Source organism: Conger conger, chromosome 12 (assembly GCF_963514075.1).
Source record: "Conger conger chromosome 12, fConCon1.1, whole genome shotgun sequence".
NCBI lineage: Eukaryota > Metazoa > Chordata > Actinopteri > Anguilliformes > Congridae > Conger > Conger conger.
Window position 1 is genome coordinate 7,221,245 of NC_083771.1, and position 13,601 is coordinate 7,234,845.

At 47.2% G+C, this 13,601-nt stretch overlaps 1 protein-coding gene across 2 annotated transcripts in view; it reads right to left on the bottom strand.

The window, feature by feature from the left end:
* Positions 1 to 13,601, bottom strand: part of ppp3ccb (protein phosphatase 3, catalytic subunit, gamma isozyme, b) — a 34,410-nt gene that overhangs the window by 18,684 nt on the left and 2,125 nt on the right. For both annotated transcript variants that reach the window (XM_061262502.1, XM_061262501.1), the window contains exon 2: positions 224 to 421. In XM_061262502.1, coding sequence (XP_061118486.1) covers positions 224 to 421 — 198 coding nt within the window. The remainder of the gene's footprint in view (positions 1 to 223; positions 422 to 13,601) is intronic.

Consider the following 13,601-nt stretch of genomic DNA (forward strand, 5'->3'; position numbering starts at 1 on the left):
CCACACATTGTTTACAGGAAGCCGTCATCACTGATCTGAGCCAATCACAGTGTCTGGTTCATCGGTCAGCATGTTTAAATTCCAGTGTAATGTACTGCATGTGGCAGAATGAGGTGTGACCAGTGTACCGGTCATGAGAGCGTGATTGGATCAGAGCAGATCACGTGACTATGTACGGTACATGTGATTGGAGCAGAGCGGGTCATATGACTGCGTACGGTACCTGTGATTGGAGCCTCCACCTCCAGCATGCACTTCTCCTGGCGTAAGATGGCCGCCCCGTCATTGATGATGCGGAGGGCTGCCTCCTCCTCCAGACGGCCCTCCTTCACCAGGTGGGTCTTCAGCACCTCCACCCTGGGCTTGCCCTCCTCGTACAGCTCCTTCATGGAGAGGCGTGTGGTGGGGGGGTACGGCACGGCTGGGGAGGGAGGGAGGACCGTCAGATCACAGATGAAATGGTAAACGGACTGGATTTATATATAACGCTTTTATCCAAAACGCTTAACAATTGGGTAACATGGCCGAGGGCAGCGAGAACAGCGGCCAGGGTCAAGGTTACGGTATTTCTCCGGGTTGTTTCGACGCTTCCGTCTGAGGAGAGAGTGTGTGAACGCACTTTAAAGGTGCGGTCACACACTAACAGGGATCCAACTCCGCCCTGTCCATGTCCAGCACACACACGCCTGGGCCTACAGCCATTAGAACGTGGAGCATTAGCAAAGGCTGTCTGGCGTGCTCTACTTAGGAGGATGCTATATTATGGTTGGTATTTATTTATGGTATTAAATATAGCGCCAGGGCGGCACGGATGGTGCAGTGGGTAGCACTGCCGCATCACAGCAAGGAGGTCCTGGGTTCGAATCCCCGTCGGCCGGGGCCTCTCTGTGCGGAGTTTGCATGTTCTCCCCGTGTCTGCGTGGGTTTCCTCCGGGTACTCCGGTTTCCTCCCACAGTCCAAAGACATGAATGTTAGGCTGATTGGAGAGTCTAAATTGGCCGTGGGTATGAGTGTGTGAGTGAATGGTGTGTGTGCCCTGTGATGGACTGGCGACCTGTCTGGGGTGTATTCCTGCCTTTCGCCCAGTGTGTGCTGGGATGGGCTCCAGCCCCCCTGCGACCCTGTTCAGGATAAGCGGGTTCAGATAATGGATGGATGGAAATATAGCGCCTTTATCCAAAATACCATTGACCCATTCATACACACACTCAAACCAACGCGATTGACTGCCATGCAAGGCACCAACCAGCACGACAGGAGCATTTAGGGGTTGACGTGGTTAGGTGTCTTGCTCAGGGACACTTCGACACAGCCCAGGCGGGGGATCAAACCGGAAAACCCTCCGACCGCCAGACGACTACTCTTACTGCCTGAGCCACTGTCGCCATAGCCTACAGAAAATACACAATTGTGCTCGAGAATAAATGTCCATAAATACAGGTGCACAACATGGCTAGCTGTGTTTCTTTGCTCTTTAAATGCACCATTATCAGACAGATTTCTATATCATTAACATTATGAACTTAAATACTGTAGCTGTAGAAATATACAGATCAATCAAAATAATAATCAATGTCAGCATATTTATAGGGAGCATGAACACTGAACAGCACCACAGGCCAAATAGACGCCAATGCTGCCATACAGTGTGTTAGCTTTGTTCCGCTTTTCTCCTTTAATGGTAGCTTGGCACGACGCCAAAGTACCCCGTGCTTCATCAGATCGAAGAACTGGTTCAATTCAGAACAGATGCCAGAAGGTCTTCCTCACTAAACAGGTTTAATAAACCTGCAAGACTTATTTACAAGGTAAACAACATTTAGGACAATGTGCACACACACCCCCACACCACCCCCACACCACCCCCCCCCCCCACACACACACACACACACACACACACACACAGAGACACAGAGAGACACAGAGAGACACAGAGACACACAGAGAGACACAGAGACACACACACACACTCACACAGATGTATAGACGTGGAGAGAGAGGGACAGCTGGAGCACCTGCACAGGATGCAGATTTGCATGTAGGGAAATCTGCACAAACGGCTTGAATTTGCCTGGCAAATAACCTGGAGCAAAAGGCGAGATGAGTCACACTCACAGCAAATATCACTCTCACCGTCGCCACTGCACACCAAATCACACTCTCTCACCACTGCACACCAAATCACCCCAACTCATCACTGCACAACAAATCACACACTCTCTCACCACTGCACACCAAATCACCCCAACTCATCACTGCACACCAAATCACACACTCTCTCACCACTGCACACCAAATCACCCCAACTCATCACTGCACACCAAATCACACACTCTCTCACCACTGCACACCAAATCACCCCAACTCATCACTGCACACCAAATCACACACTCTCTCACCACTGCACACCAAATCACCCCAACTCACCACTGCACACCAAATCACACTCTCTCATCACTGCACACCAAATCACACTCTCTCACCACTACACACCAAATCACCCCAACTCACCACTGCACACCAAATCACACACTCTCTCACCACTGCACACCAAATCACACTCTCTCACCACTACACACCAAATCACACTCTCTCACCACTGCACACCAAATCACACACTCTCACCACTGCACACCAAATCACACACTCTCTCACCACTGCACACCAAATCACACACTCTCATCACTGCACACCAAATCACCCCAACTCACCACTGCACACCAAATCACACACTCTCACCACTGCACACCAAATCACACTCACCCACCACTACACACCAAATCACCACATCACCCTCACTCTCACTCTCACACCACTGCACACCAAATCACCCTCCCTCTCTCACCACTGCACACCAAATCACCCCAACTCACCACTACACACCAAATCACACTCTCTCATCACTGCACACCAAATCACCCTAACTCACCCACCACTACACACCAAATCACCACATCACCCTCACTCTCACACCACTGCACACCAAATCACCCTCACTCTCTCACCACTGCACACCAAATCACACACTCTCTCAACACTGCACACCAAATCACCAAATCACCCTCACTCGCTCACCACTGCACACCAAATCATAGATTTTGTAAAGGCACACAAAATAGTGTCGCAATGCACAGTCCTGGAGTAGAGTCAGCTCCTGTTAAGCCCACAAATCAAAAGGATGAAGACCAAGGTAGATTGCACATCAGTACCCAACGCTTGTCTGAACAGCACAGAAAAGCCCAGCCAGTGCAGTTCGTCTGGCAGTTCTGAGGTCGTATCCTGCTCTGTGCGTCTGCCTGATGCTCATTCTCTCCATTTCCCCCACAGTGGAGACCAGCACAACAGAATCATCTCCAATCTGGAATTAAAATGGCTACTTTGGGTTCCAGACAAACCGTCAGCATTGTCCTGGAAGAGAGGCCACGTACAGAGAGGAACCATAACCATTACAGAGGCACAGAGCTCAGATCACGCTCTGCGGGCGGGAGCACACACACACCTCCTTTTCTCACCCCCTTTCGCAGTCTCTCAGCTCCCTTTCTCACTCACTCACACACACACAAACATCTCCCTTTCTCACTCACACCTCTCTCTCTCTCTCTCTCTCTAGCACTCACACAGACCTCCCCGTCTCTCTTTCGCACGCACACGCACACGCACACACACACGCACACACACACCACTGTGTCATTACGCAGTTACACGGAAATAGCCGTTATCAACGATCACATTACTCACCCCAATTACCAATTATTACATCATTACCAGGGGGGCAGTTACGGCTGCAAATCGGAGAGGAAAGCACGAGGGCTCCGCCCACAGACCACAAAGAGGCGTTCAGACATTCCTGCACAGTTCACATGCACAGGCCTGAACGCATGGACCCGACGCTCTCCTGAAGACACTCTATGGGCACCCTACGTGAACACCATCAGCACAATGAAACAGGAGTTAAACATAAGCATTACTGCGTTCAGAGTGCCGTCTTCACGTGGAATGTCCTGCCAACACCTGGATGAGCCCACAACCACCAACACTTTAAGATGGCCGAACAGATCAGAATACCTGACTTCCTATCCTGCACGTCTGCCGTGTCTGCGTAGTGGGGCACACACGTAACATTGTGGAACAGATAGTGGAAAATCGTGACATAATCCAACGGAGCTTGTCCCAACCGAGTCAAAATGAAGCAAAAGGCACTATGTGTCACCTGTGCAGTCATTTGCATTTAGAAAAGGAAAAAGATCACCAAACATCAAATTTGAAGCTCTTTTCAAGGCCATGATTCCCCCCCCGAAAGATTTGGGGCGGCCTGCAGCGTAGTGGTTTAGGTACATGACTGGGACACGCAAGGTCGGTGGTTCGATCCCTGGTGTAGCCACAATACAGCCATTGGGCCCTCGGGCAAGGCCCTTCACCCAACATTGCTCCAGGGGAGGATTGTCTTAGACGAATTAACTGTATGTCGCTCTGGATTTCACCCAACATTGCTCCAGGGGAGGATTGTCTTAGTCGAATTAACTGTATGTCGCTCTGGATAAGAGTGTCTGCCAAATGCCATTAATGCACCTGTGTATACGTCATATCACGGAAGATAGTGCTGCTCTAACTTCAGTTTCGACGTATATTAAGACCATCAGGACTAGGTTCGGGACTGAGAATGTGGCTGGATCGCACCTCTGACCAGACCTGGGTGAACTATGTAATCGTTTTGGATTCTAATGTTTTTTTCTACGCTTTACGGATCTTTTCTGGTGCATCGGAACCTATAAAATACTCTCAGAAATGGCAAACCTCGCCTACTGGCCCTCTTGGTTAGCGCAGCAGCACCCAGCAGACTCTGCTCAGTCTCGCACTCGCTTACACCTGCCCCACATCCCGACAAGATTCAAATTTGTGGGATTTGACCGGACCCCCCAAAACGTGTCCGACTGAGAACGGCTAAAACCTGGCAGAAATCTCAGCCTCTACCTGGTGGCTGAAGCAGAGGCCCTTGAGGTTCTGAAGAGTGGGCTTCACACCGCATCCGACGCCCGACGCTCAACCCACAGAGTCTAAAAGGACTCAAGGCCTGTTCTTGTCACCTAACATTCAGCCGTTTCCATGGAAACAGTGGTAACCATCTTGCAGTCGGCAGCAGTGCCAAAAAGCTGACAGCTAGCCCTCGCTTTGGGGAGCCTTCTAAATCGCTCATCTGTCTGTCTGTCAGGAGGAGACAAACAAAAGCAGGTCACACACTTTGGGGATGAAGTCTCAGTGTGAGCAAGACCGTTATAATGAATCGGTTTGTGGCACAGTTCTCTACGAGGAAGAACAACTGACTGGCTGACTGTTCACCTTACGGAATAAACACACTTGTACAGCCATCTGTGAATAGTGTGGCCTCGTGTGTGGGTCAGGACAGCCCTCAGACCACATAACGGAAGCCCTTACCTATGTGTGTGACTGGCACTCAAAGGAATACTGTACTTACAGATTATTTTTTAAAGACAAACAAGCCTATGCATGTGAACATGTACGTAACCACACATAAAACTCTCACACAAGCTGTCACACACTGTATGCACTGTATACAGTGGCAGTTATAGCACTCCCACAATTTTATTTATTTCATGAAGCCTTTATTTGAGTCCCAGATTCAAAACCTGTTTTCCAAGGAAGACCAGGCCAAAAATGGCAGCCAAGTTACACAGTAAACACACAAAGCATACAATGATTCATAAGTTAATTTTTTCCATTTTCACATACACATACACAATTTCAAAGGCCTCATTCAAATGAAATAAATAAAAGAAATATATTTGTAAGAGCTCCCATTAAAAATTAATAAAATCATTGATCCCTAGCAACAAATGTCATGAGTTCTGACGTCAGGGGGCGGCGGCCTGGCAGGAAGGGAGGGGCTTTAATCATGCATGAGGGCGGAGTAATTACACATGCAGAGTGGTGCAGAGGGAGCTCCAGTTACAGACTGCCACAGTCCAACACCACGCAACACACACTCGCACGCGCGCATGCATACACTGCCTGCCTGCCTGCCCCACACATACACATACACATACACAACAGACACACAGACACAACAGACTGCCACAGTCCAACACCATGCAACACACACACGCACGAGCGCATGCACACACTGCCTGCCTGCCACAGACACACACAGACACACACATATACACACATATACACACATATACGCACGCACACGCACGCACACGCACGCACACGCACGCACGCACACGCACGCACGCGCACACACGCGCACACGCGCACACACGCGCACACACGCACACACACGCACACACACGCACACACACGCACACACACGCACACACACGCACACACACGCACACACACGCACACACACGCACACACACATATACAGACACACACAGACACACACACACATACACACATATACATAGACATACAGACATACAGACACAACAGACTGCCACAGTCAAGCACCACGCAACACACACACACCAGGCAGTGTGCGCACACAGACACCATGCAGCACACACACACAATAGCCTGCCATAGTCCAACACCAACCAATACACACACACCAGGCAGTGTGCGCGCACACACACACACACACACACACACACACACACACAATAGCCTGCCATAGTCCAACACCAACTAACACACACACACCAGGCAGTGTGCGCACGCACACACACCATGCAGCAGACACACACTATAGCCTGCCATAGTCCAACACACACACACACACACACACACACACACACACACACACCGAGAGGCCTACACTCAGCAATGCACAACGGGCAACACACACACCGCAGCAAACACAGATACCACTCAACACACACACACACACACACCAGGCAGCACACACTGATAGACCGCTGTCCCCCTGCCCAGTGGTCCTCACTCCTGGCCTATTGTATTTTTCGGCCCATTTCAGCGTGGAAACCTGGTTTGTCGTCTTATCCCGCTGCAGACCACCAGCACAAGCAGCATGACCGCATGCGCAGCCATCGCAGACGCTGACATCATCATCAGGCGACAGACGGACCAGAGGACCTGCACCGCTACCCCTGCGTGAGGAGACTCAAACAGACCCGCTGGCCGGCTGCCTCCCTCACTGACGTGTGGGGCGGCCGGCCGTATTTGGTGTAAACGGATGGAAAACGGACTGCGTCTATGTAGCGTTTTCATGCAAAGCGCTTCACAGTTGACGCCTCACACTCAGCCGTTCACACACCAACGGCGAAAGGCTGCCGTGCAAACCACCAATCGGCTCGTCCGGGCGAGCGCTCTTAGCTCCTCAGCCGATGTGGGCAGTGGGTGTGAATATCCGAGGGTGTGTTCGAGTGAGCGGGGAAGCTGGACTGCCAGGTCTTTGCCAGACGCCGCGAGTATTTCGCACCCCGTTATGTAGCCTTTACGTGAGACTGCCGAACGGGAAAGCAGAAAAGGGTATTTTCAGTTCAGAGCTGGCCTCTTAGGAACGCCGTATGGCCGTCGTTGAAAAGGAGAGAAAAAGCTGGGATTATAGCCCTCTTAATCTGAAACAGACATTCCGCTCTAAATGGATATTAACAGTAACAGGATCAGATCACTGGATTAAGCCTTTTACAGAAATCCATGACCGTGCTTTTCCCCCCGGCTTTTTAAAACACAGAGAGACAAAGACCAGACACAATCTTCACATCAATCAGCTGGGCAAACTGCCCTTCACTTTTAAACGATCTTTCGGATCCATTTCAGGATTTACTGCCATTTTAGAGTTTAATTAGCTCAATCATACCAGGAGCTGATCTTTGCATAAGCACCAGCCAAAGCAGCAGAGTGCCAGTGTATCCTAAAGATTCTACTGAGCTGAAGTACAATTTCAAGTTTCTATAACTATATATTTTTATGTATTAAGTTTAATATTTGCTTTTTGTTTGCCAGCGTTTGTTTGGGGATAATTTAGGGGAGGACTCTTGTAAGCCCCTATGGGTTTCCTTCCTCTCCCGCACAAATTTTATAAAATTATGTTTGATTCTTTATTTTTTGTGCAAATTAATCGAATGTAAAAAGCACAGGAGTGAACCAGAAGTCAGAAAACTAAAACTGAGGTAACTGCTTGGAATAAAAACCAACACACAGACCAGCCCAGTACCCCTGCTTTAAACTGTCAATCACACCTTGTAAGAGTACACAAAAGAAAGTAAATATGCATTGGACTGTACAGAAAAACATTGAAAAAAACAACATCTTTTTTAAAATCAGATTAAAAAGACAATCGGGCTACTCAAGGCAAACTTTAGAGTACCACAAGAATCTGTTCTGGTCCTTAGCTTTTTTTCCCCTATGCTCCCCCTTGGGGAGTTTTTAAGCAGATATGGCGTTAACTACCACTTCTGGGCAGATCACACACAACTTCATAAAATCAGTAAAACCAAATTAAGTTGCACAGCATAGCCTGGATGACCAAACATTTCCACTTACTGAATTCAAGACTGTGATATTGGTAGTATGCCCTAAATAAAATATTTATTCTTAAAGAGGAGAGATTCTTTATCTTCTCTTTAAATCTACTGTAGATGGCTTTGCGATTGTTAAAAACTCTGGCATGCCCATCGATTCCGATCTCTACTTTCAGACCCACATGAATAATCACAAGAGTTGTTCACCCAAGGAACACGTAGAACTTGAGGAAGATCTCCCCGCAGAATGCTGGCAAACTGGTACCGGGCCTCTAAACTCTGGGCTGGAGTACTATAAGGCTTTATTATCCGATTCCACCAACCGTCGCCAAATAGTACAGAATGTGACCACTTGGGAACCTGTACAAGAATTCAGAAATGCGAGCGTGCAAGTCTGGAGCATGACTCTTCACCGGGAGACTTAAATTTCAGTATTGTCTATGTGTGGGGCAGCCTGCAGCCCAGTGGTTAAAGTACATGACTGGGGACCCAGACGGTTGGCGGTTCAAGCCCCGGTGAAGCCACGATAACATCTGCACAGCTGTTGGGCCCTTCAGCAAGGCCCTCAACCCTGCATTGTCCCCTGCTTAGTCAATTCAACTGCAAGTCAATTTAGATGTAAAAAAATGATGCGTCGGCTAAATGATTATTTATTTATAAGATGTTACTCCCATTGCATGGCTTTAAATGTTTTGGACCCAGAATATTGGCTCAACCGGCCCAATCCAGTTTATGGTCTGCTCTGCTAAATCACACACTACAATACGGTTAGCATTTGACATTAACTATTACACCAGGCTGTGCAGCGGAAGACGGGCTCCCACTCTATCGCTGGGTTCCTCTCCAGATTTTTTCTTGCCACTTCTGTGTTTTTTTTTTGTTTTTTTTTACCTGAATTGCTTGTTTTTTGGGGTCAGGTCTGTTTTTTTGCTCACTTTGTATTTCCACTGTAAAGCGTTGTTATGGCAGTGTCTCAGTAAAAAGGGCTGTAGAAGTGAAGCTGAATTAAATTCAGCTCACACACATACTGGCTGATGGCCTGGCAGGGCTTGGCAGGTGTCTGCGTTTCACACATTCAGGCAGATGTGATCTTCAGACGGTATTTAGGTTAGCGGTGAGACAGCAAGGGGGGGGGGGGGGGGGGGCGGTCTGGGGGGGGTCTCACGTATTCATGCTTTTTCAGGAGCTCTCCCATACACTGCCCCACAACCCACAGCCTGTACACTGCCCAACCAGGGTACACATGCAGTATCAGTCCCCCTTCATGCCAACACAGACACACACAGACACACACAGACACACACAGACACACACACACAGCCTGTGCACTGCCCAACCACGGTGTACATGCAGTATCAGTCCGGCTTCATGTCAACAGACAGACACAGACACAGACACAAGCATGCACGCGCAGACCCACGCAGATGGAATGCACACACACACACACACACACACACACACACGCATGCACGCACGCACGCAGACACACACACACACACACACACACACACACACACAAACTTAAACATAAGCAGACACATGCGCGCACACACAGACACAAGCACACACGCTCAGACCTGCCCACACACATTGTATGTTGCACAGCTGTACGGCTGTTAGAGATCTGCACTTCGGGGTGAAAGTGATACGAACTTCGGGATGTCCCAACCCAGCTGACACTGGGTGTGAAGGCCAGAGAATTCGGCTGAGAGTACCCCAACCCCCTCCACCCCGCAACACTCCCACTCCCATTCCCAGTCTCTCACAAACACAAACACACACACACACACACACACACATCAAACAATCCACACCGAGGTTTCAGCACCCAAAATAATTCTCTCATTAATATTCCACTGTTGTCTGCCTCCCAATGTTACAACTTGAATTAATGGAGCACTTTTTGTCCCAACACGCTCTATCAGGAAGGGAAATTCATAACATTAATAAATCATCTGACATTACAGACAGAGCTCTTAAGAGCCACACTCCATGAATATTGATGAGAAATAATGAAACTGGATATTTCAGGGGTTTTTTTAATTAAAAAGACAAACATGCAAATAAATATTTTAGAGTGTCAGGCTGCTTGTCCTGTTTTCTCTACGCAGAGATGTGCTCCCTGATATGACGGTAAGGAAACCTGGCCAATGCGTGCGACACCCAGCTGGGTGGAGCCAAGATGGCAGCAGTTTCCTCAGAAAGGAGGGTGAGCGCACATTTTTATGAACCAAGGCAACCGATGCATGCAGGGGCTTGCTATATCGGCCTGCCTGAGATGGTATGCAGCAGAACTGGTATGGAAAGGGGAGGGATGGGGGGGAGGGGGGTCCTCAGTTTAGGGATTCACCTTGGAGATAAAGGCCAGCCTGAAACTCAAACCCAAAAAGCCATGGACCCCAAAAATAGTAGGAAGACATTTAAAGCTGCAACTTTGTGGTAACAGGCCTTGAAGTCGCTGCAGGCTTTGAAGGTAAAGCCTTTCGCTTTCTGCTTTGACTGAAGGGACCCCTCGGTCTCTCTCTCTGACTGATCTCAGTGTGTGACATACTGTGGCCTAATAATAACAAGCACTTTTCATACTTAACTTTCAAAGCATCGAAAAAACAAACAACGCAGCGACAGAACATGAATGAAAAATGATTACGGCAAATATCAGCCAATCATGTGGCAGCAACTAAATGCATAAAAGCATGCAAGGTCCAGCTCTTTTTCAGACCAAATGTCAGAATGGGGAAGAAATGTGATCTGAGTGACTTTGACCGTGGAATGATTGTTGGTGCCAGTATTGGGTTGAGTATCGCAGAAAAGTGTGATCTCCTGGGATTTTCATGCACTACAGTTTGCAGAGAAACAAAAAACTAAAAACATCTAGTGAGCAGCAGTTCTGCAGGCAAAAACGGCTTGTCAATGAAGTCAGAGAAGGGCCAGACTGGTCGAAGCTGACAGGAAGGTGACAGTAACGCAAATAACCACACCTTAAAACAGTGGTATGCAGAAGAGCATCTCTGAACACACGTGTCAAACCTCTTAAGTGGATAGGCTACAGCAGCAGAAGTTTAATAAATAAGTCATAAATAGATAAATATCTAATAAAGAGCTCACTGGGTGGCTATCATCTGCATAGCAATGAAAGGAGATATCCCTTCTGTAAATACTATTGCGCCAGCAATATAAACATATAAACTGAGGGCAAAACTGGACCTAAAACAGACCCCTGTGGTACTCCACAGATAATAGGAGTAATATAAGACACAGTTTCACCAATTGCTAAGTAGACTGATAGGAATTTAAAATCCAAACCAGTCTTCAAAGCCAAACCAGGTTCTTAATGTTGCCATTAATATCACATAATCAACAGTGTCAAAAGCTGCAGTAAGCAAGGCATAAAATAATAGATCTGTTAGAATCAGCATTTATTAGCAATAAATGTACTACTCAAACCAGGGCTGTTTGAGGAGAAAACCTGACCTGAATTTTGCAAAAGGCAATTTCTGCTCTGAAAATTAAGCAACGGTCTACTTAATTTTCTCAAGAAATTTAGCTTGAAAAAGGAAGTTCGGAAATTGGCCAATCCTTGCTAAGGATGGAAGAGCCTAGGCAATGGTTCTGCACTAGGGGCTGCACCACAGACATTGTGAAATAGGATGGTACTGTGAAGCTGTAAATTTACCGTAATCTAAGGAACTCTGACATTTAAATCAAAGTTTGAGATCGGAATCTGAAACCTTGTGTTATTAACCTTGTCAATGTAAATTCTCACACACGAAATTAGATGAATGACAATTTACATTATACAAAGGATTGACTATACAATCAATACTGCCAAACAAAACTCTGGAATACTTATTTTCAGATATAATAGCAGAGAAATATATGGCTCTTGCAATCTTAACAGCTTCATTGTATTTCATGATAAAATATTTCTTTTTACTGAAGTCTGTGCAATTATTGCTGTTCCACCTTTCCTACGCTCTTTCTCTCTCTACCCATTTATTCAAGGTGTACTACTTGTAAAGTTGGACAATTATACTCTGAATGGAGCTATGCCATCAAGGACTCAAGTGCAGAGTGAGTCGAAAGTAGACCAATTAATCAGCTGAATGAGGCTCTAGAGGGGCCAATGGAGAATCCAGTAATGGAGCATAAAAGCCGTCTCTGACAGCAGGTGTGATACAGGGGGATCTCGCCGAGTAATGTTTTTAAACGAGGATGAGTAACGACAAGTCAAAGCTTATGAGATGACCAGAGAGTTTTTTTTTTTTTTTTTTTTTTACTACAATCCTAATAAGTAAGACTATGGTCTTACCCAGGTCAAGAGTGTGACCATTATAATGAGAAGGCCCAATCGGCAATCGGGAGTATCTTTTCATACTTAAGGTAAAAAGCCTGCAATCTCTGAGAAGAATGGATTTGGTTTTGGAGGCCGATAAGTAACTGAAAAAGGGGTGGCTTGTTTACAGACAGTCATTCATTCAAAAGATTACAGTCTGATGCTGTTAGCCAAAGCAGGGAAGCCAGTTCCACCTTTTTAAACATGGTAAGCTACAGTCAATCAGAGCCCTCAGACATGCACAGGAGCCAATCAGAGGCCTAAGCATGCACAGCAGCCAATCAGAGTGTCCAGACATGCATATCAGCCAATCAGAACAACGGTTGCAGTGCCGCTCCAAATTTCCCTAAAGAGAGGAATGGAGTCCCTCTCTCAGCTGCCCTCCACCTTCTCTCAGCCCTTACACTTAAACGGCAATGAATATCCTCAGTCATCAAAACCCATGGGACCTGGCAGAGATTTCCTTCTTGTCAGAAGATGCCCAAATACTGACCCTAGCTGGTCCAGTCTAATCTCTTTTACACACACTATTTGTTGAGACCACCAGGCCATAAAACTATGTTTGATGTCAAAACCAGAGGAAAACCACTGCATTTTAGGATAGTTTATCTGCCTCTTTCATGACCAGCCCAAGAACCTACCTAGAAAGTTCAAACTACTGTATTTTATCACGAAATGGCACTTAATCAAAGGGGTAAATGTGTGAAGGCACACACACGCAATGAATATAGAGGCAACATAAATAACGAGATAAATGTTTATGCATCGTGTATACAGTACTTTCTCCAGGCGTTCAGAAAATGCTACTGGTGCTCAAGCA